The following is a 20,731-nucleotide window of genomic DNA, read 5'->3' on the forward strand; positions in this document are numbered from 1 at the left end:
CTACTTCTGTGATAAAAAGAAGGTGAGATCTATTTATTTAATCCAACATACAGCAGTCTAACTATTAGGAAACACTGAAAATTTAAAGTAGCATTGGGGAATAAATGAGAAAAAACTTAGCAATGTTAACATCATGCTGTGAATCCATCTTCTGGAGAGCCAAGGTCAGTGCATGAAGGGCTAGAAGCAATTATGCCTGGCCTGAATGGTAGGTCTACTAGAAGTTTAGAAGACAGGATAGTCTTTTAGTTCCCAATGTACATTATGTTATATTTAAAACAAAACATAAATTCCTCAAGTACTTATGAAGAGCAACTGTGTCAGAAAAGAATGATACAAATATTTCTAAGAAAAGACTCCACATTATACACCAAGATTTCCAAGTCATACACCAGTATGCCAAGGCTTAACACAGATGCTGCTTCCACTGCTGACTTGCCCTGACAAGACAGCCCATCACTGAAATAGGTTTCTTCAGCTGTGTAGTACCACAATTGTCACAGGAACAACAGTGATGTCATTTCTTCACTGGTACTATTACCCAGTGTTAACTTGAAATTGTGGTGTTATCTATAAAAAGAAAAGTTTTCAAGTACTAGAGGAAGGTATACTGAATCATCCTTCTTAAGAGTCCTAAAACCTAAAAATGTAAGATGTTATTTGGTGAAGTCTGTTTAGTATGCCTGCTTTCTTAGACGGGAAAAACGAAAGAAAGTACAATCATGTACTAAGACTCCTGGGGTAGAAAGAGACATTTTTAACTTATTTGTTTAGGAAGCATAGGAGAACGAAAAAATTGTCTGATGCTAAGAAAACAATCCATGAAAAAGATGAGGAAATAAAGAAGATCTGAAATTATGTGGCATATCAGACCTCTGTTTAGAAGAGGAAAATTCTTCCTGCTAGAGATACTGCACTCTGGAGACAGGAAGCACACACTGGCTCCCTACTTTGCACGCACCTCGGGGAAGAACTGACATCCCTTCTCCACCATCTCAAAACACTGGAGGGAAAAAACATTTATCTTTCTCCAGCTCTAATTCTTCTGGAATACCTTTCCCTTACGTTGTTCCTATAAGAAGAGCTAAAGCACACTGGCTAGTTTATGAAGTCCAGCACCAGTACCTAATTTAAAGTTAAGCACCATACCAACAGGCAATGTCAGCTGTGAAGCCAAGTATAACCCAGTTACACCTTCACTTCACTAAAGGGGGCATCTGGCTGAAGATCACTTCTGGATTTGCTGGGCTTTGAGAAACAAAACAATCTGCAGACAGTGTATTTTGGGGAGTCTCTGGTAATACTCCAGATAAAACAAAATTGCTGGAGGCACTCAACTCTCTTCATTTGGTACATGTGATGCTGGCAACTTTTGATCTGGAATGGATAAATCTTTGCAGATGAAGGTCAGCCACATTCTGTATTCCCGTGCTTCACAGAAAAGACAGGAAAGGAACAAGCCAGACAGAAACATCTAAGTCTGGGAAATTATTTTTTGTTTTGTTTTTTCTTTTTGTTTTATATTTTCGGTATCTAAAAAAAAAAATGGAGACTACAGTAACAAAAAGTGCAGGGAAGCCTCTCACCATTGCTCCTTGGATGGGCTTCCCATAATAGAAAAGCAAAAGGCAAAGCTACAGAGCTGAGTCAGCTGGAAGTAAAACACAGAGAGAGGTGCACAGAAGACAGCTGCAAACCAACAGACCAGGGGAGCCTAAGTCCCAGACAACAAGGAAAGTGCCTCATTCTTTCTGAATTCATTTTTAAAATGCTAGAAAGAGGAAGAGAGATGCAACTTTTTTTCATTTTGCAGCACAAGACATTAAGGTTTTTTTTTAAGAAAGCAGTTACCAAAAGAAAAAAGTTATTTGAATCACTATTTTGAGACACGAGAAGTAATATTTTTACAGATTTATTTATTATTTTCATAAAGACTCACAGCTACTACTTGACACTTATTCAGTAACATTAATCTGAGAGATTTTAGACTCTACCAATTAAGGGGAAAAAAAGGGAACTTCCATTGTAGGTTCAGTTGATTCTGGAGACTGCTCTTTAACTCGGACAAGCTCTCAGCTCACAGGTCCTGTTCCACTCTCCCAAAAACATTTAGGAGAAAAGGTCACTTAAAGAATAGTCTGCTTTGCCATTGTATATCCAGGTTTTAGCTCCACTGCACATCTACTCATGCTTTAGGCAAACTCAGGTTCTGTTAGTCCTTAGGACAGCAGATTCTGCTCCCAAGAACTGAACTATAAAAGTCAGGTTTTGTATGCTGAATTTGCAGAAAATGGTGTTTGAAACACATCTCTGCAGAGGTTACAAAACATCAAATGCTGTTTGCCAAGATCAGACTCTAGTGGGACCCTGCCGCTCTTCTGATGTTAGATTCTGTGGCATTACAAAAGTAGAAATGAAAAAAAATCAAATATAAGGGGTCGGTATTATATTTATCTGAGCATGGAATCACCTGTGGTTCCAAAACCTTTCCGAGCAGAGTAGCACTCCAGTGTCACATCAAAGACTGTTCTGATGCCACATTCAGTGGAATTAAGAGAAAAAATGCAGTGTCTCATGACATACTTCAGTTTTCTAGAACATCACAGCAAGCATCAAAGAACAAGGTATGTGTCCAAACAGGTCTGGCATTAGATGATCCTGAAGATTAGACAGACCAGCCAAGAAACTGGTTCTTTACAAACACAAACCAGTCACAGGTTAAGGACCAGAAAAATCAAGCTACCCAAGTGACAGACTGACAAACTGAATACAGGAATATTCCTACAGATTACATCAAAATTCGTAACTTATAAAGTGCCAGCATATTCTTTGCAAACTGTTTCTAGATTTGAGAACAATCATTTCAGCTGAAATTACTTAGATCACAGAGTCAGGACTTGGCAATGCTTTAAGGACGAAAGAAACTAAAATGCAATCTATGGTTTTGCCTTGGACTAATTGACTGGACTTCCTGAAGAGAAGGAGCAGTAAAAGGGCACCTCTGTTCAGGCCTGTCACACAGCCAGCAATGGTGTTTACAGCAAACTTCAGACAGAGCCAAGTGCTATCCAGCCAGAAAAGCTCACAGCTGTGCAGCACTGATTTGAAGGGATCCTGACTGTGGAGAACAAGACTGGATCTGGGGATGCGGCCCTGGCAACGCGCTTATGAAGAGGACTTGCTAACAGAATGGCAAATAACTTCTGTTCTCCAGGCTGTCAGCCCACGTTTCCTACACCACCCTCGCTGTCTGGAAAGAGCAAACAGGAAAGCAATGACTGACAGCACTGCCATTTCTGCCCTTTAGAGGGGTAAGGACCAGGAGAGTCTATTAAGTACTTGGACTTGCTCTCTTCTCTCTGCTGCCTGCCACATAATTTCTCAAGAGGAAGATAAAAATAAAAACCTTTGCAGTCAGTGGTTTTAAAGGAACTGAAATAACTTTGCCTAAATGTGTAATTGCTTAGTTTATTTTACAGAAGAATAAAATAAATGTCCTTAAGATGATCCTTCTAGAGAAAGACTACCTTCTCACTGGAACACTACTGGACATGCTAGGAACACCACAGGAATACAAATACCATAAAGTGACTCCCAGTGACAGATCAGAAGTTCTGAATTCCACTTCTAGCTTCAAATTTTCGATCTCTCTGCATAAAATCTCAATCTCAACAGCAGGTCTCAAAAACATACTATCAAATATAACCCCATATTTTTTCACAAAATTGGCCATTATCTATGGTCACCAGTGTGAGTGAGCCAATAGATTCAAATGAGAACAAGAGTTCAATTCCATAACACACCTGAAATACACACAGTGGACCTAATTTCACCTGCTATACAACTGTGTAAAGATTTCCAATTCATTCAGTTGAGTTAGATTAGAAAACCAGTGACCACACAGCAAATTATTTCTACAGTTCAGAAGATGGTTTCTAAGAAAATACTGTTTGCAACCATAATCCTAGTTGTGACTAAGTGAGGCTGTCTGCAGTGGAGGGAAGGGTGAAGGGCGAGTCACACCATCCTACAGCCTTGTCACACTGCTGGGAGTCCCCTGGCACTACATTATTTGCCCTGGTTTTCAAAGTCACACTATGCCTATCAACTTTCAGTGCCGTGCCTGAACATGTATTAAAATGTTCCATTCTAATGAAGCAAAAAATTAATGTTTTGCAATTTAGGGTTGGGGGAAGGTTAAAGAAGAAAAAATAGGGAGGATTTTGTTTCCTAAGCAGGAAAGTCTACATTAATGATTTTCCCAGCAGGCCTTCAGGAGTTTTACTGCAAACAACCACAGCCTTTGTTTCTCAGATCCTCTTACATCTGACGTTCAGTCAAAGCCCTCACATCAGCAGCTCACCAAGGGATAAAAAAAAAAAAAGTGAACCAGTACTGTGTTCCAGAGCTGTCCTCAGAGCTGGTCCAGCAGGGAAGCACACTGACCACTCTGCACAGCTGCTCACTCAGACATACCCTCAACAACTCCTCTCATTTCATGAGTGAAAGAGCAAACAGCTTAAGCAAAAGTGGTTTCATCTGCCACACGGAATCAGCAAGCCACCTAATCTGCCTTGTTTCATTCCTAGGCTTTAGCAAAATCCTGTGATTAATTCCATGTTTTCACAAAGGAGCAATGTGGAGATGGAAATGGCCAGGTCTACATCTTCTGAGCAGCATTAGGCTGCAATTCAGCAACAGCATCCTGAGAGCACAGGCTGCACCATGAGCTGCATCCACCTTCCCAGACACACTCCAGAGCTTGGGACCCAACAGGAAAGGAAGAAGTGGAGCAGCAGTGGGACACAAGAGTCTCTCTCTTCACCCGAATGAACAGTAGTTCACCATGGTATCAGTGAACAGTGTGGGATTTCAGCAGCAATATGGGAACTTTGCCACTCAGTTTTTCCAAGGGAATTTTGGCCTTTTGAACTTTCATGCAAAACTTTAGGTCCTACAAACCTAAAAAATTATCTCGATTAAGGAGGTGAGGAGGAAGGCACCCTTTCTCCAAGTAAGTGTTTGAGGATTTCTCCTTGGCAGCTAAGAGTTTGTGTTGGGTAAAGAAATGCTCCTAACAAACCAGCATTCTTTTCCACATGATCAGAGCCAACCAGCCCCCCTGCAGGCAAAATGACCAATCAAATCAGCTTCAGAGGGAAACCAATCCCCCCAGCATATAAACACAGGAATGAGACATACAAACCCATTTTTAAAGGTTTTGGGGTTTTTTTTTAATCTTTACCAAACACTTGTGGGAAGTTTCTTGCTAGTGCTGGGACCAGTACACCAGACCAGAGCAGTCCCTCTCCTGGAGCCCAGGTTATCCCCTCCTCCTGCACAAAGACCCTCTGAAGACTGGTAAGTACACAAAACCATCATATTTTTCCCTCCTTTTTTTCTTATTGTACAATTTAAATTGTTCTGTCACTCTTTAATCAAAGAAATCAAAGTTCTTTTCAGGACAGAGAATTTTATTTCAAAGACTTGCTAAACTAAATATCACCTTAAACAAAATGGTTGCTGATTTTTCCCCCTCAAAAAGAAGAAAATGCTCTCTCAGGTGACCAGAGTCCTAAGAGCACACAGAGAAAATCCAAAGTCTTTTTGCACTATTTTTTCAGAAAGTTTTTGAGAAAAGTGCCCTGCAGAGAGGGAGCATTTGCAAGCTCCAGCTACAGCAGGTGGGTGTCATGAAATTGGCTAAGAATTATGAAAAAGACATCCTCACCTTACTGTACTCATAAGGCAGCACTCAGTTCCATCACAAATTAAAAGAAACAAGCTTCACATCTTCAAATTTGCTGTTACCATCTCCAATTATATCTCAGATATTAACAGTTCTCAATCAATGCATTCATGCCTGTGCTTATGGACACAGAGTGAGCTGGCACTGCTGCCCAGGACTCCACATGCAGACATGGAGTGAGCTCCACGGTCCTGCAAAACCCAGCCATTCTAGGCAAGCCATGGGAAAGCCTGCATCACACAGGGCAGGACTGCTCTTCAAAAACAGCAAGTTCTACTAAAAAAGGGTGGCAGCAAACTTCTATTACTGCAGCTTTACATCAAATAAAACCCTCCCTGGTAACTATCAATGTTACCAATATTTAATTCTGCATTTAATTTTCTTTATAAGGATTTAATATATACTGGAATATTTTACAGCCTTTACTAAAACTTTGCTTAAATGTTGCTTCTCCAAAAGTGGCCAGACTAGTTGGTCCACTCAGGTGCTACCTCAAAATCAAGAATTAGTGTTCATATGGATCCTCAGAGAAGTTATGCGAAAACACATTATATATAAAATGGAGCACTATTTAGCTTCCCCAAAATCAAGTATATAAGCAGCCTTACTTTCTGTACTATAGAAGGAGACATACTCTCCTATTTTACCACCTCTTTCTTTAAAGTGCATTTAGTAATAAACTGTCACAAAAAGTCAAAAGTATGAGCTCTCACATCCTATCCTTTACGGCACTCGCTGTGAAAAAACTAACTTGCGGCGAACAAATTCAAGTTTCCATTTTAACAAGACCTACTTATAAATGTAACAAGTCCAGAGAGCTTATCTTAATTCTGCACACTGCTCAGAAGTAACACTTTTGTCACAAACTACTTCCATTCATCTCAATGAGGCATTAGCTACAAAACCAAAAGGACAAATATGTTTGAAATGTTAACTGTTCTACTCACAACAGAAGCATAAATTTTCAACCAATGCAGCTTCTCAAGCTGAATTACTTCCTACATTTCTAAGACTGTTCCCTAATGTAAGTTATATGATCCACTAATTTCATCCATACTGAAAAAACCTTCATTTCCTAATAATAATACCAGAGCATCTCCAAGAGTGGCCATTCAGTCTAAAAAAAATACACAATAATCTAAAAATAAATCCACATAAAATAGCCATTTCAATAGCACCAAAAAATGCCTTTAAAAATCATAATCTTAATTTGTTCTTGTTGCAAAGCGCAGAGGCAGCAACAGACCTGCACAATCCCAGCTCAGAGCAGACAAGGTTTAAATCTGAAGCTTGTACATGATCATGCAAAGCCAGGCCAAGCAAACAAGGAATGTACACATCCCCACAGGGGCATGCCACCACACAGATTCCAGCAAATCTTGGAATGATGCTGCAGTTATAAGCAATTTTTGCAGTCACTCCCAGAAAACAGCAAGTCCTCAAGACCACTTTCATGTCAGAACGAAGCAGCACAGCATAAACTGTTTCTAATCCCTTCCAAGGTCAATTAGAACAGACTTTGTTAAGACTAGAAGCTGCACAAGTAGGACAACACTGCGGAAGTCTCCCCTGAACATACTTTCTCACTCAGGCTCCTCAAAAGGTTGCAGATGCATTTGTGTATCAGGTTGAGAACAAGCTGCAAGTGTCACTGTGAATGCCTTCAACTGAGAAGGCAAATGGAAATGAAGGCAATGCTGCCAATGAGTTTCCCTGCAATCCTACCCAAGTCCTAAGAAACAGCTAAGCAAGAGGAAAGGAGAGGAAATCAATGTGGTGGCACGGAATAGGAATGCAATAAAGGTTGTTACAACACAAAGAAGAAGAGCTCAATTCAAAAAGGCACAGCATGTGAGAGCCACAGGCTCGATCATGAATTTCAGAAATGCAAGCAACATCCTAAAGCTGTTGGGCAAGGTTTTATCACACATAACTCATTAGCCAGCCAGGTCAGTTTAGAACCTGTCCCACTGCTAGAAGGAATCTGTGATTTTTAAAAAAATTAGTACTCACCCTACCTTGATCTGTCTTAGAGGAGCGCATAAAAGAAAGAAGCCAGGATGAGGGACAAGATGATAAAAAGACTGAAAACCAAAAAAAAGCTAAGAACTGACTGACAGTGGTGTTGGTGATAATTTAGCTTTCAAGGGAAGGTGAACAGGAAGGATTACACACAGCAAATGTGTGATAAGGGACTGGTCAGCATGCCAAAAGAGGTTCAGGAAAGTGATTTCTGACAGTTCCTGTCTTTCTAGTCAGGGGCTATCAGCTGCGAAATGGAGGTACAAGAAACACCCCAAAGCTCCATCAACAGCTGCCTAAGTCAGGAACCAGAAAAAGCAAAACCCACCAAATAACGTAGCATAAAGGGTGTTGAGAGAGATCCCTGGACAAACCTGGCTAAGAAACACTGCATGTATGTTATAGCAGAGACAAGTATTCTCCAACAAACACAGAATTTTACTTCTCAAGTCCAAGTTGAATGTCTTTCCTAAAACACACACTGAAATAGGGATTAATAGGGGTCATCAAGGACCATGCCAGGCAGGGGTTTCAATCAGGTGGTCCAAATTGTACTTTGTAACTTCATTAATTTATCACTAACAAGAAAATAAGGTATTTGTATTTTTTTACTATGGGCTAGGAAAGGAGACATTAACACTTTTTAAATTCAAAGTCACATCTGCTCTTAAGCTGCCTCTGCTTTTGAGAATACAGAGGACTGATCCTCCAGCCTGGGTAAACTATTTCCCACCAGGCAGTTACTCTTTTGCCTCTTACTCACACCCAACTGCACTGCTCTCAGTGTCTATTTGCAGTTTCTTATCTGTTTTTCTCACTCCAAGAAGCTAAGGCTTGTGGCTCTTATTCCATCAATAGTGCTTGAAAAAGGGGGTTTTGCAACTCACACTTACACATTTCCAATGCTATCCCTGCCACTGAAATAGAGAACCAACATTTTCAACAGTCTTAGACAAGAAACATCAGACCAGTGTACCAGTGCATAACCTGGTTAACCTCAGAAGGCAAATTCACCTGCTTGAGAGTCTCAAGGAGCAGAGACACAGGACTGTTCTGAAATGTGCTGCTGGGAGCTAATGTAGGTTCTCTTTTTCCAAGTACCTTCAAAATCTGTCAGGAATCAATCCTCCCCCATTGAAAAAATCCCAAAGAACCTGACTGATTTTCTTCAGAGTTTGAGACAACATTAAGTGATTAATCACCACCTTCAAAAGCTCCTTAAACAACAAATCCGAGATCCCACAATGCTGACAGCATTTGCTAAGTCTGCAGTGTTCAAACACACAGCCTTAGCACTCACGTGAAGATCTGAAGCACAGCCAAAAAATATGTACCATCTTAAGAATGTTTTCCTTGTTTTCTTAATGTATGTAATGCCACAAAAAAAGCTTGTGTCACCAATCAGTCAGCATCAGAACCATTTCCACAACATCTATTTGTTCTGTAAACCCATACAGCTTACAGTCTACAAAGCAGATCCTGCCCTCAAACTACCACAAGAATTTACAGAAAACCACATGCTTTGGCTTTTGGTTGTGTTTTGTTGTTTTGGGTTTTTTGTTGGTTTGCTGGTTTGTTCTGAATGCATGATGCACTCAGAGGCATTTTGTTCTGTAAGTGTTCTCTATTCAAACAAGGAGTGTTTCTTCTGAGTGCTGCTTACTCTGATAAACCAAGGCACTGTTCAGAGCTCATTTTCAACATGGTCCCCATCATCCTTTGCATCCAGAGATGCCCATTTTCCAGCTCCTTCAAGACCCCCACAAGGTCTCATCTAAATCTTAACGCAAGGACTGTGCTCTACAGACAAGTCACTAATCACTGGATTACTGAAATACATGTAATTACATTCAGGTTACTGTACAGCAAAAGTGAGAACTGCCATTCAGGGAGCTATGCAGCAGACTGAAGAGCCAACTTAGTGAATGTGGGGGGTCATGCTATAAACTGGAAGGAATATAACCAAAATCCCCCAAGAATAGTAGCCTGGTACCATACACCAGGAGAACCTCGCTAAGTCCACTGAAGTCTCTGACACAGTGAATGATTTCAAAATATTCCTACTGGGAGGTGTGAACTGGAAAATTGAAAACAAGGGGAAAACCACCAAATTCCACTCAGGCCATCATCTACTTTATCTCCCTCTGACTACAGCATGGATAGAAGTAAGAACTGGATGGTTTTGAGAAAAGAAAAAAAAATTCACTAAGTATTCACTGTGATGTCAATCTTCATATCTCGGTAGGCATTTAACACAAGAAAAAGCACAAGATAATCTTCTGCAGTGACTTAATTTTGGCTGGAGATTAAGCAAACAGTCATGTAAACTGCTGGTTTATGGGATCAAAGATAACAAGACAAATTTTCACCTATCATAAATTCATTCTGAATTTCAGGATCCTTACTTCTAATGCATTTCAAGAGAAAACTAAGATGGCACTTACAAATTTTCACCTATCAAATTCATTCTGAATCTCAGGATCCTTACTTCTAATGCATTTCAAGAGAAAACTAAGATGGCACTGCTGGAAGGGAAAAACCCAATTCCTCTATGAAAAATGCAAGAAAATGAAACACCATCATTCAAAGAAAAGTCAAAATTGATAGGAAACTAAAACTGACTAAACACACCATATATAATTATCATTTGCAGAATTCACAGGTATTGTTTAATTCTCTTGTTCTACAAAAAAGCTTCCTCACAACCTTCTTTAAACAGGTTGAACACCTCATGAAGTCTCTATTTTACACAAACCTGTACTTAATTTTAATCTGCCCCAGATGAACTTTAAACATACAGTATTTATAAAACGTATGGGTTTGAGTGACCACTGTCTTTTCAAAACACGTTCACCAGCTCTGGCAAATTCCACAATGAGGTTTAAACACAAACAAAGGAGCCTAATATGCCAAATAGCTACAGATATCCATTTTGCTTCCCATATCTGCAATTCTACCTTAATTCTCATATGCTTGCTGTCCTATTTTACTTGGTCACTAATAAAAATTGCACTGCTCAGGCAGACTAGGCTGGAAATTATGTCACAGTGTATTTTCTGAATTGCTCTCTTGCCCTCTTTTTACCTGATCCTTACATAAACAGCCTCAGATTCCCAGAAGCAGCTCTGCCCTGAATACTCTAATTCTGTTTAACTGGACATGGTGGGTGCAGACAGGAGACAACTCTTGAGCTAGAAGAGTCAGAAAGGGCTAGTAGCTATAGTACAGCATTCCCCTAAAATGCATAAATGTTACAGAAATAATATAATAATCATTCTTTCCTTATCACTATATTATTATTAATAGTATTCATAATAGCATCAGTAAATTATTATACTATGTTCTAAACTAAATCTGATATAATCAGCAAAACTCAATTTCTTTTCATACACAGTATGCCTAATCCCATCCCACTCACCCCTAAAGAATTAAAGCATGTGACTACAATGTAAATTTAGGAAGGTAAAGTACGAAATTTACATTTAAACAGCTAAGCAGGGAGAATTTGAGAAGTAGTCAGATTTTTAAACCTAATCTTTTCTAGCAAAGTATTACCACAAACAGTGGTAAATTCCTCTCCAGGCTCCTGACTTAATCTTCTCTGGATTGCAATGTATAAGCCCTCCTTTGTTGGCTGCAGTATTTCTACCCCTGCTGATGTGTCAGAAGCTGTGAACATTAGGCAAAATACAAATACATGGCATTGTATCACTTTTTCTCCTTTCTCCTCCTTTCTAGAAGATGACGACAGATACAAGAGAGAGCAATAACACCAAATCCAGCGCTCCCCTCCTGACTCAGAGATACCTGAGGCTGGTGACCAAGGATGGACACAGCACGTTCCAGATGGCCGGTGCCCAAGGCAGAGGCGTGGCATACCTGCGAGACGTGTGGGGGATACTCATGGACATGCGCTGGAGGTGGATGATGCTCGTCTTCTCAGCTTCCTTTGTCATTCACTGGCTGGTGTTTGCAGTGCTCTGGTATCTGCTGGCTGAGATGAATGGGGACCTGGAGCTGGACCATGACGCTCCACCTGACAACCACACTATATGTGTCAAGTACATCACCAGTTTTACAGCTGCCTTCTCCTTCTCGCTGGAGACACAACTCACGATTGGCTACGGCACCATGTTCCCAAGTGGGGACTGTCCCAGTGCCATTGCACTGCTGGCAATCCAGATGGTCCTGGGGCTCATGCTAGAAGCCTTCCTCACAGGTAATCCTCCCTACTCCATCTTTACACACAATAGGCGTAACAACTGGATTTAAGAATAGAGCTAGAAATAAATACTGTTCACTTGGATATATGAAAGAACAATTAAGGTAGCAACTACAAGGACGACAAGATTTCAGCTATGTAGTACTAAAAGTTAAACACCTTTAATTTATAAAAGTCAAATTAGGTGTTATCAATATCTGGACTTAAGAGTTTCACTATTAATTGGAAAATACTTGTGGTGGATCACTACATATAATTCTCTCAGCTATTACCATATCATTAAAATATTTAATGTCAATTTGTTTTGATTTTTAAGGTACACTTTCATCTAGCTGAGCTATCTTCATTGATCTTTAACTCAGTGTTTATGTATTCCCCAGTACCCAATGTAACGAAAGCTTTTACAATGTCACAGGTATTTTGAGGTATTTTAAGTTATTTAAAATATTCTTCATGTTTAAAGTAACTCAAAATACTTTGAAAATACACAGGCTAGTTTACTGTGTATTAGAAAGAGCTTCTACAGTATAACATAGCAAGATCAGTTCCTATTACCAATTACAGCAAGTCGGGACAAGCTAACAGCCTCCTTACAGATACAGTTACCTTCCAAATATGAATAAGTGAACATAATTTAGAAAAGTAAGTATTTTAGGAATGCTATACTTTTTTAAACAAAAGCAGGTTAGTATGATACCAACCAAACAGTTTTCAAAGACAGTCTTTCCAGCCTCAGTCTGTTTCTGCTCCCTTTAAACCTGCAGGGAGCCAGCCCAGGCCCTGTGCTCACACTGAGTTTGCTCTTTCCCATGCCCCAGGTGCTTTCGTGGCCAAGATCGCACGCCCGAAGAACCGGGCACTCTCCATCCGCTTCTCGCGCTCCGCCGTGGTCACACACAGCGAGGGGAAGCCACACCTCATGTTCCAGGTGGCCAACACTCGCTCCAGCCCTCTGACCAGTGTCCAGATCTCTGCTATACTGTACCAAGAACAAGAGAGTGGGCAGTTGCACCAAACTAGCATTGACTTTCACCTGGACAGTGTCACTGCAGACGAGTGTCCTTTTTTCATTTTCCCACTGACCTACTACCACTCCATCACTGCATCCAGCCCGCTGGCTGCTCTCCTTCAAAGAGAAGCTCCTCACCACTTTGAGCTGGTTGTTTTCCTGTCAGCTGTGCAGGAGGGCACAGGAGAAACGTGTCAGAGGAGGACATCCTACCTCCCCTCAGAGATCCTGGTGTACCACCGCTTTGCCTCCCTGCTGGCCCGCAATGCCAAAGGCGAATACCAGACTAAGATGGAGAATTTTGACAAGACTATTCCTGAGCTCCCAGCTGCACCTGACTCAAGGAGTCCAAAAAGGACTGACAAGGAGATCCGCATCAATGGACAGCATATCGACAGCTTTCAGCTCTCTGAGACTGGCCTCACAGAGTAGAGATAACAGACCTTGAACTTTGTGCTTTTTTAATTATTATTACATTAAACTTGCGGGTTCCGTTTAAAAACTTACTTCCTTGCCTGCCCTGCCATCTGCTAGTGATCTCTCTCTTGTAGTCCCATCCTTCTGATTACAACATGATATACAGAGTGAAGAGAATGTGTCTGCCAACTGAGGAGAGGCTGTATTAACCACCCAGGATGAAGTCAGGTGCCTGAATCACAGTGCTAATTCTTGGGAAATTAGAAGAGCTATCTGCTGAATTCACCAGACTATGATTAAAGCCGCACTGACCCCGAAAGAAGAGATCTTCAAAACTCCCAAAGCTGACCGAAGTCATAATTAACCAGCTTGTGACAAAATGGACAACAAAACAAAAGCAGAAAACAATATGGGGTCATCCAGTGAATACATGAGTTGTGGTATAAGTAACTCTGTTCATCCAAAAGCCTAGCTTTGCCATTCTAACTCTGGGAATACAGACTTACATCATGTTTCAGATGGCTCAAAGTCCTGCCAATCTCTCATGGCAGTGAACAGCACACCGGCTGTGCTTATTAAGCAAAATTGTAAATCCTAAGTGCAGTTCTTCATTCTGCCAAGTAAGAGAGCATCTTGCTCTCAGACAGGTCTGTGAAGACACTATCAAAAAATCTGGGTGTATATGACAAATACTGCAATGGAAATTTTTTCTTATTTGAAAACACTGAATAAATTATTCAGCAGTGGAAAAAAAAGGACTATTTTTAATGAATGAATGCAGGGGACTTTTTAAAGGCCCATACAAGCCACATGTTTTCACCTTTGCGCTACTTGTTTCAATTATCTGACCCAGAAGGAAACACTATATATATGAGAAGTAGAACTGCATCCATTGATATTTTATGCTTTCTAACATCAATCTTTGCCTGTACACAGAGCACAAAAAATATTTAGAGACACTTGAATCAATTTTGAAATAAAAAATTAAAACAAACTATACACGAGACTTCTGTATTTAAGTGCCTCATAAACCTACTGCAAATTAAGACACCACTCTGAAGCTCCTAAATAATTGAAGATGCTAAGGGAAAAACACAATGATGGAGAACTATTTCCAAGCTCTCAACAAAAGCAGTGCCTATTAGGTGTTCATACCTGAACACTCAAGTAGAATTAAAATAAAGCTACCTTTCAAAGGTAAAAGATTTTTCCGAGAAACCCAGATGGCATAAACAGCAACTTCCACAACAGTATAAGACATTACCAAATTTACTTCCTCTTAATGTCAACCAAGTGGTCAGCAGCAGGAAAAATGGTCTCAAGGTATCTGATGAGATAGCTTAAACTGAATTCTTCTCATGTCACAAAGCTGCTGACTGAAGTGTGCTCGTAACACAAAGGGGTCAGCAAAAGCTACTTTGGTTTACAGTCTGGGGAGTCACCCCACAGAAGCATTCCACAGTCATGGAATGAGGCAGAAGGGCCACATTTTTGTTTGAGCTCTCATTCCAAAATAATTCAAGTGTTGCCTTCCCCCCCTGCAGACCTCAGAGAGATTAGATTTATCACAGACACTCCCAAAATCTTTTCCAAACTTAATTCTATGGACAAACATTCATGACTATTGTGGAGCTTGGAGAGCAGCACACTATCAAGTTACACTGCCTTCATCCCTCTTCATCACCCTTTTTTTAGTTATTGACTCATACACAGTTTAAAGAACCCTTTTCCACCCTTGTATCAACACCAATAATTTTTAAGTATTCCTTGCAATTTTTCCACATTCTCTATTAATTTAAGACATTGATAAGAGGCCTACAAATTAAAAACCAGTGCAAGAGCAGTAAAACAGACTCCCATGTGAAGGCTGAAATAGGGCAGCATTCTGTGTGAGGTACTGAATATTGTTTCACAACATTCTGGGTGAGGCATTGTTACTCCCATATATCAAATGGGTCTATAATCTCATGATTTAGAGCCAAAGGTATACAAAGCTATTTCTAATTTCAATTCACATCTAATCAAAGGTGGGCTGTTTTTTTTTGATTTCTACATGACTCAATACTTTGAAGTTGTCCTGGTTTTAAAACATTCCCTTTTTACAGATTTGGTTTAAAAGGAAGTACAACAGCAAGTATAAAGAAAAAAAAATGTTGTTAATATATGCTAAATGCAATCATCAAATACTACTTTTTGGAATGTAAAACTGAATGATACTGCAGAGGAAAATTAGACAAAGAACTGTGCAGTTACTTCAGAACAATGGCAATAAATACATTAATATTGCTTTTACAGTTCCAGAGAACTGGTCAATCATGGATGTCTGAAAGTACTGGAAATATGCCATGGCCCAAATTGGAGTAGAAACCTAGGAAAATTGCTGATGGGCTCTGATGCACCAACACAGCACTCCATGCTTTAGTACAGCAAGAGCAAACCAGTGATGAACCTTCTGTGAATGCAACTCCTGCCAGCAAGACATGGCAGGAGAACAAGCCAGGCAGAGTGAGGGAAAGCATGATTCAAAGAAATTCAACATCCTTTCTATAGCCACTTGAACACACCTTTTATATTCAAAAGTCTTCTGAACATAACCAAAACCCACACATAAAACAGAACTCAACCAGGTTCCACAACTACTAACAGATTTGTTTAAACTACGTAACAATTATTCACTACCAGTTTGTAACTGCTGGTAACTAATGAAATCCCTTCAGCTACTAAGCTGGTATTAGTCAGGAGGCTGCACAGAAAATTAAGCAGCTTTTGTGAAGAGACAGGCATGCTCAAGAAAGCAACTTGCTCATTTTCTTTGCTAATGGCCTCAGCCTTCCAAATACAATCTGGGTTCTAAGTGAAGTCTGTCAGAACTGTGACAATCTGCAACAAACTTGCAAATACTTTGTGCATCTTCAATCTGCATGTTGAAACCAGGAACAGACACTGTTTATGCTGAGAATCAGTCAAATGTGACCTCACAAACTGCTGTGAGCACTGAAAAAGCAATCATTAATTTTTAAGAACAGCATACTGACATATCTGAGAAATAAGTATTTGTTAAATTTCTATTACTTTTTTAATCTCTTGATTTTCAATTGAGAGATCTTGCATTGTCCTCCATTACAAATACCCAGAAGTGATTAAATAATTGCTTTCTTAATAATTCTCTAATGGGATCATCCAGAACAAAGAACATTAAAAAGTTGGCAATGCAGTAAATTATGTAATCTGAATCCAGAGCTCTATGAAACAACAAGAAAAAACTGAAACGTGGTAAAATTACGGAATAAAATCTCAACCAAGGAGTTTAACCAAGGTAACAGAAACCAGTACAGGCATCTGCTAAAGCATGTGAACCCGTATGCCAATTCCTTTCCTTTCTGCTTCCACAGCTTTGTGTGGATACTAGTGCTTGCTTTTAACCTGGGACTTCTTTTGGCACATCTGTACCCTCTCTCACACTCAAAACCTTTTGTCATTGGAAAGCCATTGCTTAACAATAACTACTTATAATTAACCAAGGCTTGAGTCAGAACAGACCAACATTTTCTGTCAATATTTCTATGCTCTCCACCTTATTTCTCTTTGGAAGTAAAAGGGAGAGAAATGGTCTTCCCACTTACTGCAACATTTACCTCTAACAGCAATACTGTTAAAACAATATTTTTATAATAAAACTTCATAAAGATTGAAGGTATTTTTCCTCTCATACTGACTAGCAGAGAAATACAAGAGACTCAAGAAGAACAATTAGGTACTCAAAAAGTTTCATAATTTGAGAATAAGCACATCATCTCTCACAATGAACTTCTAACAAATTGCACCAGGGACACCATCCTCCCTAGGGAACACTTCTTGGAAGATGCATTCAACAGAGAGAGCCCTCATCACTAGCAGTTGCTACAAACACAAAATGCTCTACACTAGCTGCAGATTAACCTCTGGCAGACATCAACTTCTGTAAGGACATTTTGCACACTGTAAATTCTCCTCAATTTCAACTGAGAAATGTATCTGATCCTATACCAATATGCAATATTTTTATCCTTCTTTATCAGAAACATGGTCCATTCTATATCCTGGGACCAGAACTGTTATATTTCTAATCATAACAGCAAGAAGAAGCTAAATAAATAACACTATATCAACTGTAGTAGATACTACTTCTACATCTGTTTTTCTTTTGTAAAAAATGCAGTCCTGAAATCTCAGTAGTACTTACTTTTCCCCATTTTAATTTTTTCCTTAAAAATTTCTGAATATATAGATACATGGAAACTCCAGAGTTTCACTGCTGACATTTAAAACTGGTCCATCTCTGACCAATATCACATTATTTTCTATAAGTAACCTCTTTTTAAAGGAGACAATGAGGAAAACAACACACCTTAATTTTGTGTTGACATTCAACTTAACAAGCAGAAAAATAAAAGCACTCTTTAGAAGGTGTGAACAATTCCTACATGGAGAGAGGACTGGAAGGGCTTTGAAAGCAAATTCCTATGGCATGTGTCACCATGGTAATCTGGAAAATTATAAATATGGCAATTTATGCTACTCTTACTACAAAAATACCAACAGCTATGCAGGGATTAAAATACATTCCCATGAACTTCTAATTACAATTGGATCTCTTTGGGTTTGTCTTTAAATTCAACCTGCAATTATCTCTTCTAATCTATGCTTTCTCAGCATATTACCAAGGAGTGTATGTAGCCAAGACTCCTTTAGCAAAGCCAAAGATTGCTTGGGTCCTAAACAGAGAAGACACATTGTCAGTAAGCTCTTGCTAACACAAAACCTCTCAGCAGGCACAGCTGTGCTCCATGCACATGGAAACATGCCATGGAGAAAGAACAGGTGTACTAGAGAACAAGCAACACATGAGCCAGCCAGCAACAGTCACTGCAGTTACCAGATAGCCAGAGCTGCCCTGACGTCCCACCACCCTTAGAATGTCTGTTTCATCTCCAAGATGACAAACCCATTCCAACTCAAGTTCAGCTGGATGTTCAGACGTACTTGGCCACAATTAAGGATCCAGCATTCTGCCAGAACATAGCCAGTGTGAAGCATTTCAGAAACAGAACAGGGGAGGAACAAGAGACAGAAGAGCACATAACCAGACTGAACAGGAGGTTCAGATGATGACTTAACTGATTTGATCAACAGTAAATCCATCAGCATGGGAACCTCAGGACACTGCTGGGATCTCTCTCACACTAGCAAGCATTCAAAAAAATTAAAGGTCAAATGGTCAAGAAGTCCTGGGTACCAAAACAGCCCACACCAGGAATGTTTAAAGCTGCACTGAAAAAAGGCATATTACCACAGCACGCCTGTTCATCAGCAAGGGCTTCTTTCACAGAGGTACAGGAACTTAGTTCCAGATGTAAACATCACAACTTAATAAAATAAACAGAACCTAATTAGTTCACGTGCCTCTTACGTACCACTCTTAAATGTCCAACAATGAGAACAACACAAAGTAAGAGAAACAACACTTTGAGAACACACTTAGCAACCTGGCACAGTATCATGAATCTTGCATCAACAGTATACTTGAACCAGTAAGAAAGGCTGATACATGTACAAATCCCTTCCCCCAAAGACACCCTGCTCCTCCCTCCCATCTTCTGCCCACACAGTAACAAAACCATACCTGGATCTTTTCGCCCTGGTTTTTCAAAGCGTCTGTCTCCCCTAGAAAGGCAGAATAGAAGTTTCAAATAAGGTTTTGGAACTACTCCAAAAACTCATTTTAGGGATAGGTATTGCTGGTTTTCTTTACTTGGTGGGAACTTTTTTAAAATTGGAACTTGATGGACATTACCTTTAAAGTGACATTACCAAGTGACAACTGAAATTTTCAGGAACACCAATACACACACAGCCCTTGGGTACTGGGTATGTTTCCAAACATGCCCCTAAGTACTGTGAACAATGTCAAGACTAAAACTGAAGAAAATCCTTGGCACCAGCACTTCGATTGCAACTGTCATAATTTACGTTCTCTTAAAGTAGTTAGCTCCTTCTTCCCAGGAACTCAGCAGAAAAAAAATCTTTGCAAGAAATGGTCTTTTACTTTCTCCTGAGCCTCAAGAAACATTACTGTGTTTGAAGCCATCTCAGAAATTCAGACATTTAACTCACAGATATAACTAATTACCTTTCCTAAAGTGTTTTTATGAAGTCAAAAGGTACAAATGGAAGCTGAACAGATGTGTGTAAAAACTTAAAGGGCTAGAGTTCTGTTACCTTTCCTCCCAACTCTGTGATCTGTGCATTTCCCTGCCCCCTCCTCGCCCAAATCCACCCTCCACTTCATCAAAACTTCTTTGGTAGAAACCGCTTTCTCCTCGGCCTCTGCCTGAAAAGACAAAAAACACAAGTGTTTGTAATAAATAATAATAATAGAAGTTGAAAGAATCAGGTAGGTTTCCTTTTCCTGGTGTCTCTGAGAACTAATCTTGCCATCTTAAGCCCCAGTGAAATTATCTGGGACAAAAGGAAAAAGGAACAACGACTGAAGAAAGATTCTTATCAAGAAGTGCAAGACCAGACAGAACAGGTAAACAACTCTGAAATAAATACGATGCAGAAAAACACCAATACTTACCCAAGAGAAATCACCATGTAAGTATGCATTGTTCACACAACATCCACATTACACATGTGTGCTTCACACACAAAAACCAGATTACTTTTCACAGTAAACTCCAGTATAATGGCACTGCACTGTGGATGTACTCCTAATTACTGCAGTCAAGGGTCATAAAGGACAAGGAAGATATTACATTCTAGCGACTGCCAGCAAAAATCTCCCCCAGGATCAGTGGGAAGAAAAGAAGGATCACAGGATGGCTACAGGCAGGTCAGAATGAAGAAGGACATTAGCTATAGCTTAAAAATTATCTTACTGACCTTTTCAGTAAATGGTTCTCTATAAGCAGCTACCAAGTACCAAGCCTCAAGCCAAAAACTTACAGACATATCCTCAAGCAAAGCATCTCAGAGCACGTCTTCAGGACTTGAAAAGGCATGGGGTGTTTGGGTAAAAGAAAACAAGCCCTATGTGACAGGAAAACAACACCCACATAGATCCCCAGCCCTTCAAAACAACTTCCAGCACTGGTTAGATTAATGGATGGGGTGAAGTTTCCAGATCTACAAAAGACAAACACAGCTTCACACAGTGCTCCAGCAGAAGAAATGGCTGGCTTCTGATCAGCTAATTTACCATTTCAAGATCTCATGGAAAGAAGATGAACAAGGGGAACGTCTATCAGTTCGTTGTCAGGATAATGCCTTG

General features: G+C 39.9%; 2 protein-coding genes across 14 annotated transcripts in view; one reads left to right on the top strand and one right to left on the bottom strand.

Moving 5' to 3' along the window:
* The window catches only part of GIGYF2 (GRB10 interacting GYF protein 2), a 75,577-nt gene that overhangs the window by 26,776 nt on the left and 28,070 nt on the right, over positions 1 to 20,731 (bottom strand). For 12 of the 13 annotated variants that reach the window (XM_041414353.1, XM_041414354.1, XM_041414355.1 and 9 more), the window contains 2 exons: positions 19,678 to 19,789; positions 19,082 to 19,122 (listed from right to left, as the gene is read on the bottom strand). The exons of the other annotated variant lie outside the window; for it this stretch is intronic. In XM_041414353.1, the coding sequence (XP_041270287.1) occupies positions 19,082 to 19,122; positions 19,678 to 19,789 (153 nt within the window). The remainder of the gene's footprint in view (positions 1 to 19,081; positions 19,123 to 19,677; positions 19,790 to 20,731) is intronic. 13 annotated transcript variants of the gene reach the window in all.
* On the top strand, positions 5,192 to 13,434 carry KCNJ13 (potassium inwardly rectifying channel subfamily J member 13). Its single transcript, XM_041414370.1, is given in 4 exon segments — positions 5,192 to 5,234; positions 5,237 to 5,361; positions 11,510 to 11,990; positions 12,812 to 13,434. Coding segments are annotated over 4 exon segments (1,272 nt in total).

The sequence above is a fragment of the Onychostruthus taczanowskii genome, unplaced genomic scaffold (assembly GCF_017590055.1).
Source record: "Onychostruthus taczanowskii isolate IOZ18803 unplaced genomic scaffold, ASM1759005v1 scaffold45, whole genome shotgun sequence".
Classification (NCBI taxonomy): Eukaryota; Metazoa; Chordata; class Aves; order Passeriformes; family Passeridae; genus Onychostruthus; species Onychostruthus taczanowskii.